The sequence below is a fragment of the Schistocerca americana genome, chromosome 3, assembly GCF_021461395.2.
Source record: "Schistocerca americana isolate TAMUIC-IGC-003095 chromosome 3, iqSchAmer2.1, whole genome shotgun sequence".
Lineage (NCBI taxonomy): Eukaryota > Metazoa > Arthropoda > Insecta > Orthoptera > Acrididae > Schistocerca > Schistocerca americana.
The window spans coordinates 572,196,268-572,219,897 of NC_060121.1; the positions used below are offsets into that span (position 1 = coordinate 572,196,268).

Consider the following 23,630-nt stretch of genomic DNA (forward strand, 5'->3'; position numbering starts at 1 on the left):
TTTTTCACTACTGCAAATGGCTATCTGTAACTCAAGCAACACAGTTCTAACTCATGTTGACGACCTCGCCCACAGAACTAACCCATTTGATATGAACTCGTCTAAGAAATATTCACAGTCTCCACGTACCGATGGTTCTAGTATGTCAATACCGATACATCCGAGTCTCTATACATGAAGTGCGTATGGAGCCTGAATATGGCTTACGGAAATGCAGGAACAGCTTCTCAAAATAAAATAACTTCTCAATACAAACAGCTGTTTTGGCTACTTTCCTTGGTACGTAGTTATCTGAGTATTCAGTGATAGCTGCATAGTACCCTATCAAATAATCTTCAGGAGAACAGGTAACAGTAATGTCAACTTGATTGGCTACCGCCAGCATAAGTAAAAATGCTCAATAAATGCCTTCTTGTTATTACAATGAACAACACAACCGGTCGTTGATCCCAGTAATGCACTGGACAAACGATGTCAGGTCACTTTCAGCCTGCTGAAACAGTATCACATACTTGATCTTTCACTTCCCCTTTTTCTGCCACAACGTCTAGAGCAGTACCGGCATGGCGCAGAACGTATTTTCAGCAGACAGTCTGCAGTGGTCTGTGTCGATGTATGCGTATAGACTACACCTGAAAGCAATTGCCTTTCCCTCTCCCACACAGCTGGTTGGCGTCTCTTGGTGTGGCGCGACGACTGCTCCTAGAGGAACTTATAGACTAACTCTTACACATTTTGATTGTATCCTACAGACGAAATGGACTGTGATTGCTGTTCTCGCCTATCACATTATATTGTATACGAACATATGAAAACTACACTGCACGGCATTCATTCTCGTGATGGATAATGGTCATAATGTAGTATTTCATCATTCTGCAAACAACAATTATTTTTCTTCTATGTTTTTAATTCATTGAAATACTTCAGGTGGTATTTTGCACTTCGATTCTAGACATAGTGATTCTAGCAGTGTCACAAGAAAGAGTACATCAAATCCCATGACGGTATGACAGTTGTATTTTTCGTACTATTTCAAGAGGTTTTCAACGTACATAAAGTTATTCAATATGTTTCATTGTGAAGACACAATTTTATTAGGTGCAAAAGCGTTAATTCCAAGATACATTTTGATCTATCGTTGCATTTAATGCATAGTCTGAAGAAAATGAAGAAATAAAATGGATGGAAATGATGTCAGTGATTATAAGGGTCACACTAGCTAGCGGCCATGTATGAATATTTTGCGCTTGCAGAACACAGATCTGCAAGATTTAACAAAGGACGTAATCTTGTGGTGAAAAGTTTTCACTTTCAAATTTACAAAATTTTGAATAGAATTCGGTTTAAAATGACATTAGGAAGAGCGATCATGATGTACATATTTTTAAATTTTCAAAAAAATTTTGCGATGAAGACATTTAAATAGAAATTGAGAAATTTTATGAGAATGTTTTGTGAGAATAGTAAGTAGTTTTGAGCTAATTCCGGTGGAGTCAAAGATTGCTATTTCGAGTATATTAACGAAAATCGGATTTGTAATTATTTCAAGATTTCGGATTGAGACGTTCATTAATGTAGATAGGGGAAATAGTTTAATTATTGCACATTTCAAGCCTCAGCTTGAATTCTTGTCAAGTGCAACATTTCAGAGACTCAGTGAAAGCTTACAGTCTATTGGATTAATTTCTGTGCAATATCTAGGAACACCCCACGTATTTAACTTCGTTTTAAACAGAGATTTGTATTTAATGTCTCTGGTCAAGTAACCTAGCGATGGAGTTTCTTGGTGTTTTAGAGAACATTGAACGAAAAGTTTGTGAGAGTGTGCTAATTTAAATTATGACAGCTAGTATCTCTGCCCCAATACTGATTATTGGGATATTATGTAACTGTGTTTTGTCTGCCTTAGACAGTTGACTTGTGTATCAAGGTCTCAAATCGTTTTAGCCTTGGATAGGTTCGTGCAGCTTCACGTTACAGACAATAGCGTTCACAGACAAAGTGGACGTTATCATTTTGTACTGCGTAACATACATTAAATGTAATTATAGCGTTATCGTCTATTTGTGTTTAGAAATACTATACAATAAAATATGCATCTATGATAAAAGAGACAGAGAAGCTCTTTGTTTACCGTTCAGAACAAAACGTAGTCACGTAGACTTTTTGAGAAGAGGTGTTTCCCGTTTGTAGTAAATAGTTACTGACTATGCGCTAATGCTGGGTTAATATTTAAGTGAGTAGAATGGTAATTATCTAAATACAATAGTCATCTGAATGTCTTAGGAATACAGTTTACTTATAGTTTAATTAAGCTAGTAGTACGAACTTCAAGAAATTATGAAACCTCCATAAAAAGGTCCATGAAATTCCTGGTTAAAGAGATTCTATTTTGCGTATTGCGAACACTAAGATCATTTCTTGATGCAAGCACCGCAGGAAGCTCCGGATTTATTTCCTGACGGGATTTTAATACAGATGTGGCTGCTCTTATAATTCAGTGATTTAATTACACACACATCGAATGAAATTGTGTCCTAAACTTCATTACAAGTATTTATGAAGGCTTAGCGTAGCTTTTCTGTTGTTAAGAATAGTGTATTTCTAGAAGGTGTCGGGAAAAGGAAGAAGAGGAACATTCTCATGCCAGAAGTCCATGCGTTCGCCGAGCTTGTCGTGAGCTAGCGAGAAGTTGGCCTGCATTAGCAGATAAGCCCGATTTGTCAGGTGGTACGGCTCCCATACTACAGGGTCTGCTTCCGGCGTTGGATTCCTAGAAAGTAAATACAGCTTCCGTTATTGTACGATACAACAACTGCGATGATTTAATGCTTCATTTAATGCTGTCACTGCATTCATTTACTACACAGGTATGTTAGAGGGATGATTTAGTGATATGATTCAGAGTAATTGTGAGAGGTATTGAGTTCCCAAAATGGTCTTAACGCACTGCATATTAACATGTACGCATTTGCAGCAAAAAGGAAAGAGAAAACAGTGTAAGGGAAAACCTACGCCTGTTACATGCACTCTCTGTGACAGTATGTAGAGACCTCACGGGACTGTAATCTGGAACTATTATAGGGGGCTATCAACAAATTTCCGTTCGAAGACTTTATATGCAACTCTCAGTGGGCATTGAGACAATCGTCCCAGTGACACACTGGGTTGAAGATACGTGTGTGGTAAAACACAGTGTCCTGCGGCGTGAAGAAATCCGTAACCGCCTACTGCATGTGCTCGTCCGACAGGAATCGTCGACCCATCGAGACCTATAAGGGACCGAAGGTGTTACAACCGTATGGTGAGAGAGCGGGACAACAGGGCTGGTAGATATCTTATGCTTTTCGAAATTTGCGATTCGGGGATGTGCGTTACATGAAATAGCAGCACCACCATTACATAACAGTGCTTTTCGAAAGATATGCTGACCCCTAGCATTCTTAAGTCTTCGATGGATGTCTACCGGTGTTTGTCCTTCGACAGCCAAGAAAAGTTAACAGATTGTTCGCCCTGTCTGATACTGACATCGTCACAGTTCACGTTTCCGCATTTACCGCACGCACGTCGGAAAGACGCGAGTGCCACACTAGTACTTAGCCTACATGTCGGCACACGTACCCACATTGGAGTCGCGTTGTGTTACATACACGCTTATCAACGACCTGAAACGGAAAAGTTTTGATCGCCCCTTACAGATTTATGCAAGCATAGGGCGGATGATTCATCTGCTGCTTTGCCAAATTTTAATGGTGATGTAAAGTGACATTGTTCGTACTGCGAAGCACTGCCGCAAAAAGCAACAGTTTCCTTGCTCTTACCCATATTTAGCGAAGTTAGTCCAAAGTAACAGCATGTTCCGGCGGACGCGCTCCTCCTCCGACTCCGGGTCCAGGTTGTATTCTGTATCTTTCCTTAGGAAGAGGAAGGGCATTTCCCCAGAATGAAGAACACCTGCAACCGTACAGCCATTCTCCAACAAAACTAAGACAGTTTTTTTTCTTATTCTTAATGAAAGAGACAAATTTTGAGGATGCAGCTCCCCATAAATTGTTCACAAATGTACGGCTACTAGATGAATCATTCAGTTTCTCGAATGTAATGTAGCTTTGAGCATAAAGCACGTAAATTTAGAAACACAACGACGAATTAAGAAGGGTATTCTTTTACTGTAGTAGCTTCAGATTTCTAAACCAACATGCATGAGTAAGAAGCAGTCAGCTTTCAAATTGATGCATAGGTTTTGTAACAAAATAGTATCTAATATTGATATTGACTGGAAAGGTGGAGTAGATAGTAGACATGATGGAAAGAAGGAAGTTAGACCTATTGAGGTTAGCTGAAACGAGATGGAAAAGAGAAGGAAGGAGAGAATGAAGGAAAGGCTACCGACTATATTGGAGTGGAAATGAGGAGGGAAGGGGAAATGGAGTGGGAATATTAGTAAGAGATAGATTAAAAGAGGAAGTGAAGAGAATAAGTGATAGGGTGATGAATATCAAAATATCACTCCAGGGGACGACCATAAAGGTAGTACAGGTGTATGTGCCACAGGTGGGTTGCACTTATCAGGAGAAGCAAGAGTTTGAAGAGGAAATGCAGAATCAGATGCGAAGGACGAATGTGATAGTAAAGGGGGATTTAAATGCACACATGGGAAGAGAAAGACAAGGATATGAAAGTGTGCTTGGACGAGAGGGTTAGGTCTGCCGAAATGGGGAAGGTGAAAGACGAAGTTCTGTCAAAGGAATTGCTTGCTGGTTGACAACTCTTGGCTCATGAAAAGAGAGAGCCACAAGATTACCTATTACAGTCAAGACTTAAAGAGAAAGTCGATAGTTGACTACTACCTGTACAATAGTGAGATGAATGGGAACATCATTGACATTAAGGTAATACCATCAGAAGCCTTGCATAGCGACCACCGTTTTCTGGTAATGAGTCTTAGAGGGACTAAGGATAACAAAGGGACAGAAAAACAGGAAAGATGTATAAAGGTATGGAACTTGAAGGAGGAGGAAAGCAGGCTACAGTAGGTTCAAATCGTAAAGGAAAGCATCCAGCATCCCAAAGGATGAACCAAAAAAGGTAGAAGAGGAATGGGGCGGATGAAAGGGAAAAGGGAGGAATATGTCGAACAATATGTGAGAGGAAAAGAAAAACGAAAAGAAAAAGATGGAAAGAAACATCCCAGTGGAATGATAAAACAAGGGATACGGTGCAAAAGAAGTATAGAGCCTTTAGGGTATGGTTCCAGAAGAGACCAGTAGAGACAAGAGAATAGTATCAAGCGAGAAAGAAATAAATTAAAAGACTGCTGCCGGAGGAGAGAAGATAGTGGATGGAACAGTGAACCAGAATAATGGATGAGGATAATAAAGGTTCAAAAAAGGTGTTATGGAGACCTAGATGATAAGGGACAAGCTGAGGAGAAAGAAGAGGAGGAACAGCAAATAGAAAAAGACTTTACATTGGGAGAAGTGGAAGAGGCATTTGGCAAGATCAAGGGAGGGATGTCATCAGGTCTGGATGAGCTAAGTGTAGAGATGGTGAGAGTAGCAGGAGAAGCGGGGATACAATGGATATATCGAGTAATGAAAGTTGTGCGGAGACAACAGATTATCAAAGAAGACTGGAAGAAGGGATTAATGATCCCGATCTTTAAAAAGGAAAATAGATAAAAATGCTAGAACTATCGGTGGATAACACTAATGAATCATTGAGCAAAGGTTTTTAGGAATGTTTTGAAAGCACGAATTCAGACAAAATTAGGAGGGATGAGAGAAGAGCAACGTGGTTTCAGAACAGGAGGGTCCACAGTGGATCTAATTTTTACTCTAAGACAACTGCAGGAACAGCACTATGAATATGGAATAGATCTACTAATGACCTTCGTGGATATTTAAAAAGTTAATGGTAGTGTACGTTGAAGCAATGAAGGCCCTGGAGAACAGAGGAGTAGCAAAACAGATTTTTTGGAGGATAAGGGAAAAGTACCATGGAAGTGTGGGCTGTGTGAAAGTGGTAGGAGAGAGATCAGCTTGGATTGAACTGAAGAATGTCTTGAAGTAGGGAAGTGCACTTTCTCCACCACTCTTCATAGTAGTGATGAATGATATAATGAATACAGTAGCACAAGTAATTGGTGAAGTAAAGATGAAAGCTATGCTGTCTGCAGATGATCTGATTTGGTGGAATAAGGAGGAGGAAGTACAAATGCAGTTGGACATATGGGAACGAACAGTACAAGAATATTAGATAAAATTTAGTATAAGTAAGATCGAGATGATTATCACAACAACAACGAAGGAGAGAGAAACCACTGTTATTGGGGGAGGGGGAGAGGATTGAGGAGAGTGGAAAATTTCAAGTTCCTAGGAAGCCTGATACAGGAAGATGGGAAAAACGTCAGAGAAATAAACAAGTGGAGGGAAAAACCAGAAGCATTTCGGAAGAGTGTCAGAACCCTGATATGGATCAAGGAGGTATCCCAAATCAGTAAAAAGTTTATATACCGCCCATACAGTGTCCTAATCCTGACGTATGCATCCGGAACCTGGATTATGAAAGGAAGAGAGAAAAGCAAAGTACAAGCTAGTGAGATGAAATTCTTGAGGAACAGTATTGGAGGGACAAAGATAGACAGGTTAAGAATTGACAGGAGAAGAGGATACCCAGGAGGATACACGATATTAAACCGGAAGGAAAGAGACCAAGAGGAAGACCGAGAGACAGATGGCTGAAAGGAGTGGAGAAAAGCGTCCAGAAGAAAGGAGAAGACTGGGCCAAGGTGAAGATGGAGAGATGATGGCAAGATAGAAGATGATGGAGAGGCTTATGTTCCAAATAGACCCAGCCAGAAGCTGGAAACTGTCCAAGATGATGATGATGGTTATGATGATTGGCTTTGTTCAATGACAGTTTGTTGCTTTTGGATTACTTTTTCAGTTTTCAAGGGCAGAGGTTCAGAACTCCGTCTACGACTGTACTACATATGTAGTGGCGCATTGGGTATACGACTGCAGCCTGTACTCTTGACAGATCTCCTCTTAGTTCAAGTGTCAAAGACAGTTTACCTTCTCCCCTATATTATCAAGGAGAATTGGTTCTCTTGAAATGGCGGAAAATTCGAAAAGGTGTTTTTCTATTGGTCAGGAAATCGAGATGAGGCTGTATGTTTTCCAGAATTATCCCAGATGTCGGGTGCAATCAAAGACAAGGTGTCCATTGTTCTTATCTCGATTCTACGGCATCTATGTGACTCCATATTGACTACCTGTCACTTTTATCATCCTTATGTACTAACTATTACAATGATTTCATATCGTAAAAGTGACAGTCAAGGATTTCCCCACTACCAACATCAGTCAAAAAAATAAAATATAATAAAATAGTTATCTTCACCATTCCCGTGTTCTTGTTAGATATCAGTTTCCTCACTCATGTTGTGTATGCTACATGCACTCATGTTCTAATCACACAGACACACACACACACTCACTCACACACACACACACACACACACACACACACACACACACACGCACACACACTGTAACAGGTGTCTCAACTTTTTTGTAATCATGCAGTAGAGGTGCCTTTAACATTTATGTGCAACAGAACAGTGACTTTGACTGGTATCAGGATTGAAGGCTTGGATTGCAAAAAACATGGAAACAGAGTAAGAAATATTTTTTTATAAGTAAGCTACCTAGTTTCAACTACTGTTCAGGTGCATCCTACCCACTTCCTTCATACGAAACATCAATGAAAATGTATTTTTAAGGATTTTTGGCAAGGTAGGGAATAAGAAAATTATCGATCTTGCACAAAAATGTACTAAATTTAGCATATATATTTAATCACAGAAGACAGTTCTTTGTTTTTCTTTGGCATAATTTAAATAACACCCCATATGATTTTAATTTCTTATTTAAATCTAAATTTGGATGGTCTATTTCTTTCCCCAGCCAGTAATGTGAAAAATAAAAAGAAAGTACATCATCAAATTACAATAAATAGCAATTTTATCCTGTAAACCATATCTTTTGCATCTTTGATCATTAACTATGTTCCTTATTACAATTCTTGTAACTGAGAGCGGTTGGGAGTTTTAATTTTGCATCTTATCTCATGAATTACACTATTGGTTAATATTCCACATCTTCCTGGGTATACTATGGCACTCTTCTCCTCCACATTCTTTGGAAGTTTCAGTATAAACTGTAAGTTTACAATGTTTGTGAACGAATTAACATTAAATTACCTTTGCATGTTTTAAACACATGGAATGGCTGTTTCGTCTCTAGTTGCACGTGTACAGTCAGTTACATTTAGAGACCATGTAACCATTCGTATTAACCGGATTCAGATAGGACTGGAACACTATGAACATTTTTTCATGCCTCCTTTAACAAAATAAATGTGACCAAAACCAAAAATTTTGCCCAGTACTCCGATATATGATTACTTATCATTTCCATTTACACTGTTTGCTGATGTTTTATATTCCTGGTTGCATCCAGATATTTTCGTACATTATGTTCAAAGAGACTTTAAATCTGGCTTGTATATCTGCATTAGTTTCTTATTATTCCAACTGAGGTTTATTTTCTTTCATTAAGGCAGTTGTTTACGCCATATACTCCAGTTTTCATTTTTTGATTCCAATCTTTCCCATTTCTAGTCTTCTTTTTGGCATACATGATGCATTAATATCACACAAACAATTAATTTCTGTAGCAGAGAACAGCTTTGTCTCTTAGACACATTGGCTCTTTTTCCTCAATATTATTATAAGGAATTATCCTAATTAAGTAATAATTATATCATACAGTATTATGGAGAACAGTGTTATGGGCTGAGAAAAATACGTTTCTCCATCTTTAGTAAAACACTATATTTGTTGGAGAATACGTCACAAACTCCACTTAGTTACTCTATAGGCAGACAGCTCATAGTTTACATTGTTTTCTCAGTGCTGGTTTCCTGCAAGACTTACTTGCACACCAGTCAGTTTTCGGGTATTCCTAGTACCTCAGAAGACAAACTGCAGAGCACTGTTAAATACCACACTGTACCTGTTCTGTTGGATATAGAATACAGTGGTGCACATTGTAAATACTGTTTGTTGGTGCCTAACGCACTTACACAATTTTGGTCTGGGTCAAAGACATGATACACTTTCTAATCGTACACTGTAGCTTTGTGTCTCGCAAAACCATGTGCTTTAGATCGATTTAAAATCAATAAGATGATTCCCATTAAACTAGTTCCCCCTAGCTTTGTGACTAACATAAAAATTTGTACAGTTGTAGCTCACTCACTTTAAGAAATCTATTCCAAATTTTTTATCGTTATTTACAAAGAAACTGCTTATTTCTTGATAGTTTCCTTGCACAAAAGGTCACTGATATTCGGTAGCCACCGCTCCACCCCCTCCCATTTTGTTAAAAATACCAGCAAAAACTTGGGTTCTATCCAGACCCCTAACGTAATAATGGTCTACTCGAAGTTACTGCAATTTTCCAGGCACATTTTCAATTAGTTCACCCGTTTTAGCGTCAGCCTATTGCAGTTTGTATAGTATTACCACAGGATTTTTGTATTTCCTCGAAATGGCTGCCAGTGAATCCCTGTGAATTTCTGTTTTTAAAAAGCCTCTTTGTGTCACATTGTCATTCCAATTTAGCCGAAATGGTACCTTCATCTTGAGAACATGTCTCGTCGAGATGAACTTGTGAAATATACAGCACAGATAGCTGTTAAAATGCACAACACATTTATTTCTTTGGCATTGTCTCTGTACCTTTTTTATCTGTTCCTGCCAGTCCGCTTGATCACAGATTTTAACCACCATAAAGCAGTCACAAAATGGTTCTGTAATGGACGAAAGGATATTTAAATTTTTTTCTCCTAAGAAGTGTACAGATTTCACTGAACGTTATGTTGGCAATGTCAGTAGCAAGATCGTCTGGGTTTTCCTATAATAACTACATGTCAAATTGTTTGTCCATTGGCCTCCTCTTCTACCCCATTAACTGAGGTATGTTTGACACCTTTGACGAAACTATGCTATTGCTTTTTACTCTCAAAGAAGACACATTGATGCAGCTATGATTTCCCATTGTACACTCTAAAGATGAAAGAAGATGCCTTGTAAATATTCACATACATGAAATACAATCTGTTTGATACTTATATAAAATTCTGGTTATGGATCCTAAATACACAAGTTTTTTTGTAGAGAAAAGATTATAAACTATGTTCTTTCTGTCAAGAACAACAAAGAAGATACAAGTAGTGTGAGGAAGGGTTTCATTAAAGCTACATAACCATATTTTTCCCAATCTGGAATATTGTTCCCCACAAACCAATAAAGACATTACGAGATTATGGCTGATTTTCACGAACAATGTTGTCCCACAGATCATAAGAAAAAGAAACGTTACGTAAAACTGACTTACGTCATTAAAGAAATTGCGCGTTTAAGTGCACTTAAGGTGTCATGGATATGCAAAATAAAACTGGAAATGGAAGACACCATATCCAAAAAAATTAAACCTGCTGTATATGTTGCTAATAGCTGCCATGACGAAAGAGTGTGAACTGAAATTGGAAAAAGTAGAAAGCATTGCACATGTACTAGTGAGGTCTACAAATTTCTTGAAACACAGTGTATGCAAAAATCCAAATACAACTAGGTAATATAAAACATCAGCATTTATTATAAATATCAATAATAAGCGGCGTAAGTTGAAGAACTAGCCAAAACTTTTGTAATTACATGTTTGTTACATTAAAGGAAGTTTCGAAACATCTTTTTATAAACATCCAATATCATTTGGATTTGTTCCAAAAGGATATTGCATTGCATCTAAATGTGGTCAGCTTAACATTGCGCACCTACTATTAAAATGGCCATTTGCAAAATTGAAAGAAATGGAATGATAACATTTAATGATAATTTGTTTGCACATATTGTGAACTTAATATTTTATATGGAAATTTCTACAGGATACATAGCAGAATAGTTGCCAAAATAAACCAAGTATGATGAGGAGTGTTTTAACAATAGTGTAATGCAAGAGATAAGAGGAAAAATTAAAGTATACTAATGTTTTCAGCTCAAAGAATTGCGAGAAGCAATGGAGATAATCGTTAGTTATAAAAGAGACAATCCATAGGAAAAAATTCATATCTATTGAAATATCAGAACATCGTTTCTTAGTATTTGTCTAGTTACTGGCTGGCGAAAGAAACAGATAATTAGAATTTGTATTTAAATTATAAATTCAAATTGAACTGGATGTTATTGAAACTACAACCAAAAATATGGAAAGAGCTGTTTTCTGTATGTAAATGTATATATAAAATTAATAAAATTTTTGTTCACTATTATTTATTTTTTTATTTACTACCCTGTCAAAAATTGCACAAACTTTCCTGTTAATGTTGATACACATGTGTCTTTTGGATGTAGGAAGTGGATAGTTCTGTTACCTGGAAAAGTAGTTGAAACTACGTAGTTGAAAGTATAGCAACCCTTAACTCTTCCTTACATGATGGTTAGTAACACTGGGGATAACTATCTTCTTTGCACCTCTGCTGGCGTTGAGGAAATCCTTGAAGTCTTTGTGGATAATAAATTATTAGGATTAGTTAATACGTAATGCAGTTAAAGTTACATGTTATTGATTTTAAGCGATATGGTTGTCTTACAGTGGAGATAAGGAGAACAATGGACCCTTTGACCTGGATGGGAACCGTCATCTTCTAATAGTGTGTCAACCATGCAAGCTCATTCTGCTTTGCTAAATAATAGAAACTCTTCGAATTTCCTACCATTTCTAAATTGCCCTATGTCCTAGAATAAGTGGGGTTGTATGAACACTACCCCACTACGTAAATACAGCTACACTGTAGGTATTTATACTTACCCCACTCTGATTGGGATGTGGGCTGTCCATAGTCAAACACATAGTAGTATGCTGGTAAGTTGGACAGCTCTGTAACTTTCCTCACTAAGTCGTCTGTCGTCGCGAAGATGCTGATGTCATTCATGAACTGTTACAGTAAAATCGTATCTCTCATCAATGACTAAATAAAGATATAGCAGACATTATTTCTATAAACGAAACTTTTACTCGCTAAACAGATTTTATCACACAATACCAGTATTTAGTGATTGTCGTGGTTTTCCTAGATCGAAGTGTCGGTGTTGCCAACTAATGCGTACTATCTAGTTTTATATGCAAATTATACAACATGAACAGAAAAGAGATATACACACATAAACAACATAAATTTTTGTCAAATCGGTTTATGAACTTTACTGATACATCATTCCTCAATGTTCAGTTAAAAAAATAAATGAATAAAAAATAAAAAAAGAATCTCGTGGGACTTATGACAGGGCCACCCTAAGGGTAACTGTGTGCAGAAAATTTTAACATAAGGAAATTCTAGTTGAAATTGTGGCCATATGTGACTTATGACAAACTCGGCTGTCTATCTAGCCTGGCTGTAAGCTATTCGTCTGAAATACGTGAAACGAAAATCAATCAAAAACATTTTCTTGCAGGAAACATAATCATTACATTTTTCATTTTATGAGAGAATTTCCCAAACTACTTAGGTTTTAGTACTGTAAATAATTTAGTATTTGTTATAACTGACACATAAACATTCATAGATTTTACTGTAGACGGCAGCATCGTTGGGAACTGTGACATATAAGTAACATGTCAGTACAAACTTGGGTACATACGGACAGTTGATAACTAAGATCTGTATGGGTGTTAAACGCCTACACGGAAAGTGCTACGCAGAGTTTTTCTGTGTAGAGATGCACGTTTTATAGCCGCATGTGGTTCCTTGTTTTATACAACTTGATAATGGGATAATGTGTTAGTTCCTTTGTCATAGATTTTCTACAACTGGTGAGTACTGCATATACATAAAGATGAGTTGTAACCACATTGCATTTCCTAGACATCTACAACAAATAAGTGTTACTGAGACTTCATGTGAGATGAAAAACTAGTGAATCATTTGAAACCTGGTTATTTTTTTCTGCCTGGAAAAATAATTACTAAACGTTTTACAAAAATCCGAGTACCTATCCACAAACAGTATGGCAATACTAGAAACATACTAGTGAATAAGCATATGGTTCAGTTAAGTATTGCTGTCAGTATAACTGCGGCGAATGATAATTTATATCAAGGCCGAACTTCGAACCCAAGTCTCCTCCTCAATAGGTAGATACGCAATCACTACGGCGCACTGTTACATTCAAATGGAACTATATGGTTCCAGAGAACTTTGCAATTCCAAAAAATTCCTGATGTAAATTTGCATAAATATGTTATAGATACCTGAGACTTGAAAAGGTCTCTAGAACCGCATAGTTTCAATTGATATTAGTAAAGCATGTTAAAATAAATTCTGTAAGTTATGGACATCAAACACTAGGAAAGTAGGTAGCTGTGTCTTCATCACGACTGTCACAAAACTAATGAGATCACAAAAAGGAATGAAGGTATGATGTTACTTGAGATTTATACAATATGTTGAAAGAAAACAGTCCTCGCATCGAGCGGTCTGGTAAGTAACCACACATACTCGGTGTGAGATATCTTTTTAGTTGTCTCCGAGATACTGATACTGGCAGTTGACAGGTTCAGACATCGAAACCCCACAGTAACAAATAATAACCTTTAACGCGAATTTTTATACCCTAATCTTAGGAAGAATATAAAAAAGGTGTGCAGAGGAGATATTAAGGAAGCGTAGAGATAAGATTCAACTGAGGTTTTCAAATTTTCTTTCTCATTAATCTTTGAATTTTAATGTCATGTGGAAGAGCATGTTGCGACAATCGACGTTAAAATATTTCAAATTTAGCAGGTGTATTTTCCACATATAAAACCGAGATAAACACACATTTTGAATCACCTGGGTAATACGTTGAGCACAACATCACGAGATCCTATGTTCCTATCTATAGTTTGAAGTGTGTGCGATCCTTATTCTACAGATAGTTGATTGAAATATAACCGACTGGATAATTTACGTGAGAAGTCATTCACAATTTTTCTAAAGGATGCCACAAGAATCATATATCATGTGGATGGACGACAGGAATTCGAATTGATACGCTGTTGGAAAAAAAAACTGCAGCATCAAAAAATAATTAACGTAGAGTAATGAAATTTCGGGAATTTATTTTATTGTAACGTATTTAAGTGATTAACGTTGGAAGAACACAGGTTAATGTAAGCGTGAGATAAGCGATTGAAAATGTTAAATTCTGGTACATTAATAACTGGCGTGAGTGCCGGAATGTTAAATGCAAACTTACAATCGTGCATGCGTTGTGTTGAACCCGTGCTGGATGGCAGTTTTGGGGATGGAGTTCCATGCCTGTTGCACTTGGTCGGTCAAAACAGGGACGGTTAATGAAGGCTGTGGGTAACGCGTTTGTTGTCAGATGTAGTCCCCTATGTTCCCGATAGGTGACAATTCTGGTGATTGAGTAGGCCAAGGCAACAGCGGTATGTGGGCGAGCAGTACGCTGTTAGGAGAGACACCCTGGGATGCTGTCAATGAATGGCAGCAGAACACGTCGAATCAGAAGACTCTCGTACAAATTTGGATTCAGGGTAAGTGAGATAACCACGAGAGTGCTCCCGCTGTCATACGAAATCACACGACCGACCTTAGGTCCATGTGTAGGTCGAGTGTATCTTGGACGCAGACAAGTTGGCTGTAGGCCTCAGCTGGCCTCCTATTAACCAACACCCGGCCATCACTGATACCGAGGCGGAACCAGCTTCCATTAGAAAACGCGACAGACCTCTACCATGCCCTCCGAAGAGATCTCGCTTGATACCACTGAGGTCGCGAATGGCGGTTATTTGTTGTTAATGGATAGCTCGCTACTGGCAGTCTGGCCTGAGGCTGTCCTTGAAGTAATCAATTTGTAAAAGTTTGTTGTGTCACTGTGGTGACAACTACTGCTCATATTACTGGTGCATATGTAGTACGAAGCGATAGAGCCATACACCGAATACGGTGGTGTTCCCTCTCGATAGTGCTCCCCCGTGCAGCTGTTCGGAGTCCGATGTTCTTACAACCGAACATTCCCGTGACCGTCGCTGTCAGCAATTATGTACAGTGGCTACATTTTTGTCAAGTTTTTCTGAAGTATCACAGAAGGAACATCCATCTAGTCATAGCCGTACTACACAAACTCGATTAGACTCAGTGAGGTGTTGATAATGGCGTCTAAGTCACCTTAAAGGCATTCTTGTCTAACATCAACTCACCACTCCAATCTCAAAGGTAAGTAAAGGTCATTACCGTTACAGCGTGTATTCAAAGCAAACACGATTTGCTACAATCAACAGTCTTATGCAACTGACGCGAAATTCAAACAGACATCATCTTTCATATGTAGAAACACGGCTACCAACTTTCGTTTATGTTGCGCTACTTTTTCCTGGTATTATGATCTTTTTTTCCATCGATGTACTTTACATACACATTTGGCTTTAATCTGCAGCCGCATATTCTGTTGTATTTATCTCATTAGACACTACAGAGGTTTCGACGGTAATGGAACCAGCGCTTTCATTAGTGTGGAGCCTATGATTTTGAATAATCTTCCATTCACAGTTTACTGTTGCATTGCAATCCGTTTCTGTACAAAATATTACGCACAATGAGTTCAATGGGTAAGAGTCATTTCGGGAACGTATTTCTGTAGTTAACTAATATTAGTTTATAATACTCTTTTCTTCAAGTATGCTGTGATTTTTATTACTGTCAACAGCAAATACGGCTTGATGCATACAGCTATTCTGCGACAATACTATGTGGTCACTGGAATTTAAGAAAATCTCAGGTACACTCCACTACTATCGGGTTCCCAAGTAGCTGCCTCCAGAGTTGGGTACTCGCCTGCCCTTAAGGGGGCCCTGCATTTTCCCACTCGATAGTGACCGTCAAGACATTTGCACCCAAGATAGTAATAGAAAATTCGGAGTCAGTTTTACAACTAGTTCTAAAAAGGAAGGCCATAGCCTCTCCTGATGTTATAAACATCAAGCTGTATGTTCATCTCGTGAGCGAATTAAGCAGACTATGGTGATGTTATTGTGAAGTGGAAACGTGAAGGAACAGCCACAGCCACAACTGAAGCAAGACCAGGGAGATTTCACGTACTGAAGGACAGAAACAGTTGAGAATTGTGGAGGGTGGCTGTAAAAACTCACACGAAGTCAGCGGAAGAAATCGCTCGTGAGTTCCAAACTTCTGCCAGCAGTCCAGATAGCACAATGGCTGTGCGTAGGAAGTTGAGTAGAATGGGGTACAACGATCGATTAGCTCATCATAAGCCACACATTACTGCAGTCAATGTTAAGCGACGCTTGAAGTGGTGCAAAGATCGACGCGACTTAATTGTGTGTACACGAGTGATTTGCAGTGATTAATCACCATACACCCTGTGGCAGCACCGTGGAACTATATGGATTCGGTGAATGCCTGTAGAACATTACCTACCATCGAATATAGTGCGAATAGTGAGGTATCGAGGAGAGGGTGTTAAGATATAGGGCTATTCTTGACGATGAGGGTGTGGTACCTTTATTGAACTAAACGCTAAATGCGGAAGGATATGGACACGTTTTACAGCATTGGCTAGTGGGCGCGGTAGAGGAGCAGTTCGGAACCGATGACTGTGTCAGCAAGACAATGCACCCCGTCGTAATGACTGGTGGATAGTAACATTCCTGAAATGGACTGGCCTGCCTGTACTGCCAACCTGAACCCAATGGAACACTTTTGGGATAAGTTCGTCTTCGCTCCAGACTCCAGTGTACGACACCATCACTTTCTCTGGTTGCGGCTGTTGAGAAATAGTGAAATCCCATTCCTCCACAGACATCCAGACTCTTCACTGACAGCGTTCTCAGCAGATCTCAAGCCTTCATTAAGGCAGAGTGTGGGTGCATACCATTTAATGTTCACTGTAAGTGATCAGATAATTATAATCAGGGAGTCTATTTGCAGCACTGGTTCTCAAAAGGTTTTTCACCTTAACTGAGATCCACTAAACTATCAGAGTTATTTTGCATATTTCATACTACAAGTTCGTACATACGTTTTCATGCTGGAACGTCGCGCGGGGTGGCCGCGCGGTTTGTGGCGTCAAGTTACGGTCTGCGCGGCCCCTCCCGCCGGAGATTCGAGTCCTCTCTCGGGTATGGTTGTGTGTGTTATTCTTAGCATAGGTCAGTTTGAGTTAGTTTAAGTAGTGTGTAAATCTAGGGACCGATGACCTAAGCAGTTTGGTCCCTTAGGAATTCACACACATTTGATTTTAACATCTTGCTGGCACTGTACTTACGGTGTTTATGTATGCTAGTTGTTTCCACTTTGCTTAACTATGCAATGACAGGAAAAAGGAGAGAGAAAAGGGACTACATATTCATACAGGTTACTACAATAAATGCTGAGTACTGATTCAGTAACACCGATTCTTACTGGTTTCATAATATATTTCGTGTTCAGAATCCTTAGTATCAAAATTACGCATATCATAGTAGATTCTACATTACGTATTTTGAGATAAGGAACCAATGATTGGAAATGGGTGTTTCTGGGGGCACGGGAACTTGAATGAGAGATGCACGAGAGGATATGTTTAATACTATAAGGTAATATTACGTTTAATTTACGTTTAATAAAAAAACAACTACCTGCAGCAATGGCATTGATAGCTCTGCGTCAATAACAGTAAACCCAAATGGAAGAAATGTGTAGTCGTGAAGGGAAACGCGGAAGACAGTGGGTCACAGAAACGGAGGTTCTCGACAAGGAATTGTTTATACGATGGAATTTGGGACAAGAACTGGATCAAGTGGGAAAAGCTCCGTGATATTTTTAAGAATACTTTAGGAGGAACAATTACATCCTTATCTCTCTGGAATGCCAACACATGATTGTCCTATTCCTTATTTTCTGGCTGTCATAATGCACCTGAAAAGACTTGAGATGCACTTACGTTGACGAGGGGATCTGGGTCATTGCTGGAGATGGTGTCGTTACCAAAGTAGAATCCCCTGAGCTTCCACGCCGCCTCTGTCTGCTCTTCTGCTGTCGGAAGGTGAAGGCACGGTCCAACAGCGACGTCAAACGCCTCGTTCAGATTCGTGATTAATTCTTGCTGGCTAACCATGTATGGCCCTGAATCAAAATTGATCCACAGTTAAATTACAAACAATATTCCACAAAACAGCTAATAATTTACAAATAGCTAAAGTTACTAATGAAGATACTAATTTATGACATTTATAGTTCAGTTTAAGTTACCGATATGTCAACTTACGTTTTAATAACTAGTGTAGAATTTACTGCAATTTGTTACCTTTTTAGAGGGGAAGCATAACAGTACGTTTGAGAATGTGAGGAGATATTCGGACGACAATTTTGTGATGCTTTGGGGATAGAAAAATGTCCTTAATAATCTTCCTAAATAATATACGTCTGTTTGATTATGTTTATGATTCAAATTATACGAATAGCGTATGAACTAAATCACTCAGATTTAGAAAATCAACTGACTGTGTTCCTTATATTGCTAAATAGCTTACTGTCAGTGAAAGTCAATGAGACTAACGTTACTATTTGCAGAGCCACTGTAGCTTTTCGAGAGAATCGGTCTATTTTTTGACACCAGGCTGTAACTTTCCTTCAGTTTCATTGCTTACTGATCCATAACAGCCCAGAAGAAACATGGCATAGTGCAAAACTATGTATTTACGCATACATTATCGAAAAAGATTTTCCCTGACAGAACAGTGAGGGATTCCAGCCCTATTCCAAGCAACCAATAATGAGTATGTGACTTGGAGCATATCTCGGAATACTATATTGATCCTCACACACACAGTCCAGCCATAGCCCTAATTTATTAACGTCTCTATATTGTTCACTTCTGACGACTGAAAATCATATATCCATCAGCATAAAAGTCCAGCATGAATATATGAAAAATCAGTGATTTTTTCAAAAGTATTTACGTGATTAAACTGTTAAAAGACACAAAAATTCTATGCCAAAATTATTCGAACGCTGATTCTACCTTTTAATTCTGGGTTATTTGATTAATCATACATATACCAGTCCCAAGAGTCTATCCAAATCTAAATGTTGAGCGGTCTGCTTCATCTATGCAAAAAATTAAATAAAATTGAATCATGACTGGTGCCATCGTTCTATCGAAAGACTCTAGCAGACATACGATATAAATCTAATGGCAACGAAAAAGCTTCTCGTCCATCACGTACTCATGAAAAACAAATGGTCTGTATCCATAGAACGAAAACAAAAGAAAAAAAACTCCAATCGCCAGACGATACATACCGAATTCCGCGGAAGTGGTGCCAATTATGATGGGGACTTGGCTAAAACGACCCTCATTTAATATTCTGATTGGCGATTCTGCTAAGAATGCGCCCTGTAGATTTGGCTCTATGTGAGGTTCCCACAGACCTGCTACGACCAGCATTTTCTCCTGAAAAAGAGGTAATTTTTCAGTTAAATTCTGAAGTGTCACAACTGCTTTTTAAATTTTAATTTACAGAGACATCAAGAACGAATCAGCGTCAAATGAACGATCCATCTATTCCTATGTTGAAGCAGCATACTTCAGCATTGACCTTGTGAAATGAAACAACCTATTATATGTTTTCCTTTTTAGTCGTCTGTCCTCTGACTAATTTGATGCGGGCTGCGTCAGACTTGCATGTACCTTCTCAGTTAGCTGTTGGATGTATTCAGAACTCTGTCTTCCGCAATAGTTTTCGCCCTCTATCGCTCCCTCTAGTGCCAAGGCGGTCATTACCTGATGTCGTAACGCAAGTCTTATCATCTTGTCACTCCTTCTTGTCAGTGTTTTCCACAAGTTCCTTTCTTCGCCGATTCTGCTGAGAAACTTCTCACTCCTTATCTTGTCCGTCCACACAGATTCCAACATTCTTCTGTAGCACTACATCTCATATGCGTTAATTCTCCTGTGTTCCAGTTTTCGAACAGTACGTTATTCACTACCATACAATGCTGTGCTTCAAGCGTACATTCTCAAAAATTTCTTCTGAAATTAAAAACTATGTTTGATACCAGTTAACTTGTCTTGGGCCGAAATGCACAATTTACCGGTGGTATTCAGGTTTTTATAACCTTCTTGTTTCGTCCTGCATGGTCTGTTTTGCTTCCAAGATAGCAGAATTACTTAGTGTCATCAACGGTTGTGTTAACCTACTAAATCTTTGCTATTTATCACTGCATTGTATTGTATTGTGTGGAACTGGGGACCTAGAAACGACGGAGAGGCTTCGTCGCCGCCGTAGCCCTTCCTCAGTGGTTCACAACCCCACAACAGGCTACAGCAGTCCACCCACCCCACCGCCGCCACACAACGAACAAAGGGTTATTGTGCTGTTCGACCCCCAGTGAACCCCCCGAGAACGTCTCACAGCAGACGAGCGTAATTCCAATGTTTGCGTGATAGAGTAATTATGGTGTACTCGTACGTGGAGACAATGCGCAGCAATCGTCGACGTAGTGTAACTGAGGTGGAATATGGGGAAACAGCCCGCATTCGCGAAGGAAAATGGAAAACCGCCTTAAAAATCATCCATAGGCTGACCGGCACACCGGACCTCGACATAAATCCGCCAGGTGGATTCGTGTCGGGGACCGGCATGCCTTCCCGCCCGGAAAGCAGTCTGTTAGATCGCACGGCTAACTGGGCGTACATTACTTCTCATTAATTTAGTATTTTTCTGGTTTATTTTTATTCCGTATTATGTACTCATTAGAGTTTTCATTCCGTTCAATAAATCTTGTAATTCTGCTTCAGTTCACTGACGAAAGCAATGTCATCAACGAATGTTATATTGACATAAAAAAATGGCTCTGAGCACTGTGGGACTTGACATCTGAGGTCATCAGTCCCCTAGAACTTAGAACTACTTAAACCTAACTAACCTAAGGACACCACACACACCCATGCCAGAGGCAGGATTCGAACCTGCGACCGTAGCGGTCGCGCGGTTCCAGACTGAAGCGCCTAGAACCACTCGGTCACCTCGGCCGGCTATCATTGATATCCTTTCAGCTTCAATTTTAATACCATTGTGGAATCTTTCTTTTATTTCCGTGACTGATTCTTCGATGTATAGATTGAACAATAGGGGCAAAAATTTTTAACCAAGTTTTAAACTCTTTATTCCCAGTTATTAGTTCCTGGTCGTCCAGCCTTACTGTTCCCTCGCTGTTCTTTTCATATTGTATATTACCCGTCTTTTCTTATAGCTTACTCCCATTTTTCTGAGTATTCTGAACATCTTGTACTATTTGACATTGTCAAACGCCAGAACGTGGTCTGCCTCTGGATCACGGGGTCCCGGGTTCGATTAACGGCCTGGTTGGGAATTTTCCGTGCCCGAGGTCTGTGTGTTTGTGTTGTTCTCATCATTTCATCATCATCATCATCATCATCATTCGTGACAGTGGCTGGATTGGACTGTGTAATAATTGGGAATTCGTGCGGGCGCTGATGACCGGACAGTTGAGAGCCCCACAAACAAAAATCATCATCATCATTGTCTAACGCTTTTTCCAGATTGACAAATGCTATGAACGTGTCATAACTTTTCTTTATTTTGGTTTTGTTATCAAGCACAACGTCAGAACTGCTTCTGTAGTGCCTCTACCTCTTTCTAAAACCAAACTAACCGTCATCTACAATACTCTAAATTTTCTTTTCCATTAGAAGTTTGGATGCATGAGCTTTTAAGCAGATTGTGCGATAATTCTCGCCCTTATCTGTCTTTCCTATTTTCGGAATGGTATGTCGCGAGATTCTGCACACTATCATGAATAGACGTTTAGTTGCCCATTAGCCCAATGATTTTAGAAATTGCAATGAAATGTTGTCTATCCCGTATGCCTTAATTGTTTTCAAGTCTTTTAGAGTTCTTTAAAGTTCTAATACTGGATCCCCTGGATCCCAGTTTCTTCTCCTGTCTCGTCATCGGGCAGGTCTTCCCTTCATCGAGACCTCCAATGTCTCCTTTCCACCAGCTCACCCTCTCCTCTCCGTTTATCAGTGGAATTCCCATTTCACTCTTTGTGTTACAATTTTGTATTTTAATTTCACCGAAAGTTGCTTTAACTTTTCTACATGGTGAGTAAGCCCTTCTGATGATCATTACTTTTTCGATTTCTGCACATCTTTCCTGCAGCCATTTCGCCTTGCGTGCCTTGCACTTCCTATTTATTCCTTTTCTAAGGGAATTATATTACTGTATTGCTGTCTTCCCGAACAGTTTTGTACTTCTTCTTCCGTCGATCAGTTATATTTCTCATGGTACCAACGTTTCTTCGCTGTTACCTTCCTCATACCTAAGTTTGACTGTCCATTATTTGTGAATGCCCCTTTTAGAGACATCCATCCTCTTCAACTGAACTGCCTATTGATGTATACTTTATCGTGGTATCCACATTGTTAACGATCTTCATATGTGTCTGATTATTCCTAAGTTCTTCTGTATCCCTCTTTCTTCCACACGGATTCTTTCGAACGACTCTCGTGAACGTCGGTCTACTCTTCATCGTTACTAAATTATGATCTGAGTCTGTTCAAATGGTTCAAATGGCTCTGAGCGCTATGGGACAACACACAATACAGTCTCTGATTTCAGAATCTCTGTCTGACCATGATGTAATCCAGCTGGAATCTTCCCCGGTCTCCAGGTCTTTGGCAAGTGCGAAACTGACTGGAGTAATCGCTATTACTATCTAAAACGTGTTGTAAACCTTAGTTAGTCTTTTTCCTCTCTCGTTCCCACGGCCTAGTCCGTATTCTCTCGTAAGTCTTTCCTCTATACCTTCCTCTGCAACCACGTTCCAATCCCCCATCATTATTACATTTTCATATTCATATATATATTTTTAATTATCTGGTCCATATGCTGAAATGATTTCTCTATAGTTGACGTGTCCTGTAATGAACGATTGGTATGGGGTGGCAGCATGATCGTGTTTATGCCTGGTCAGCTGACAGGGACAGCTATTTTCATAATTGCAGCCATGTTCAAATGGTTCAAATGGCTCTGAGCACTATGGGACTCAACTGCTGAGGTTATTAGTCCCCTAGAACTTAGAACTAGTTAAACCTAACTAACCTAAGGACATCACAAACATCCATGCCCGAGGCAGGATTCGAACCTGCGACCGTAGCGGTCTTGCGGTTCCAGACTGCAGCGCCTTTAACCGCACGGCCACTTCGGCCGGCCCTGCAGCCATGTTATGCGGATATTAAACGCTGCTTTCGTGATACTGTATCACTCACGTGTACGTAGAACTTAATAAAAAGTAAATTATACAGAAATTAACAAATACATGAAATATACACCACTGCCTCTCCTAAGATTTCTGTCTAAATATTGGTGACTAAAATAACAGGGCTCCTTCCTCGACAATAAGAACATTGCCTTTACGACGTACTTGTGGCACATAGCTTCAGTTAATCATATTTAATGGGTTGTAAA

General features: G+C 39.2%; 1 protein-coding gene across 2 annotated transcripts in view; it reads right to left on the reverse strand.

The window, feature by feature from the left end:
• Window positions 1–2,488: 2,488 nt before the first annotated feature.
• LOC124606902 (cholinesterase-like) overlaps window positions 2,489–23,630 on the reverse strand; it is a 45,770-nt gene continuing 24,628 nt past the window's right edge. The window contains exons 6-10 of one of the 2 annotated variants that reach the window (XM_047139001.1): window positions 19,438–19,588; window positions 18,077–18,258; window positions 11,943–12,069; window positions 3,825–3,957; window positions 2,489–2,776 (exon numbers count right to left, since the gene is read on the reverse strand). In XM_047139001.1, coding sequence (XP_046994957.1) covers window positions 2,608–2,776; window positions 3,825–3,957; window positions 11,943–12,069; window positions 18,077–18,258; window positions 19,438–19,588 — 762 coding nt within the window. In that variant the 3' untranslated portion in view covers window positions 2,489–2,607. The remainder of the gene's footprint in view (window positions 2,777–3,824; window positions 3,958–11,942; window positions 12,070–18,076; window positions 18,259–19,437; window positions 19,589–23,630) is intronic. The other variant, XM_047139003.1, reaches the window with a different exon arrangement.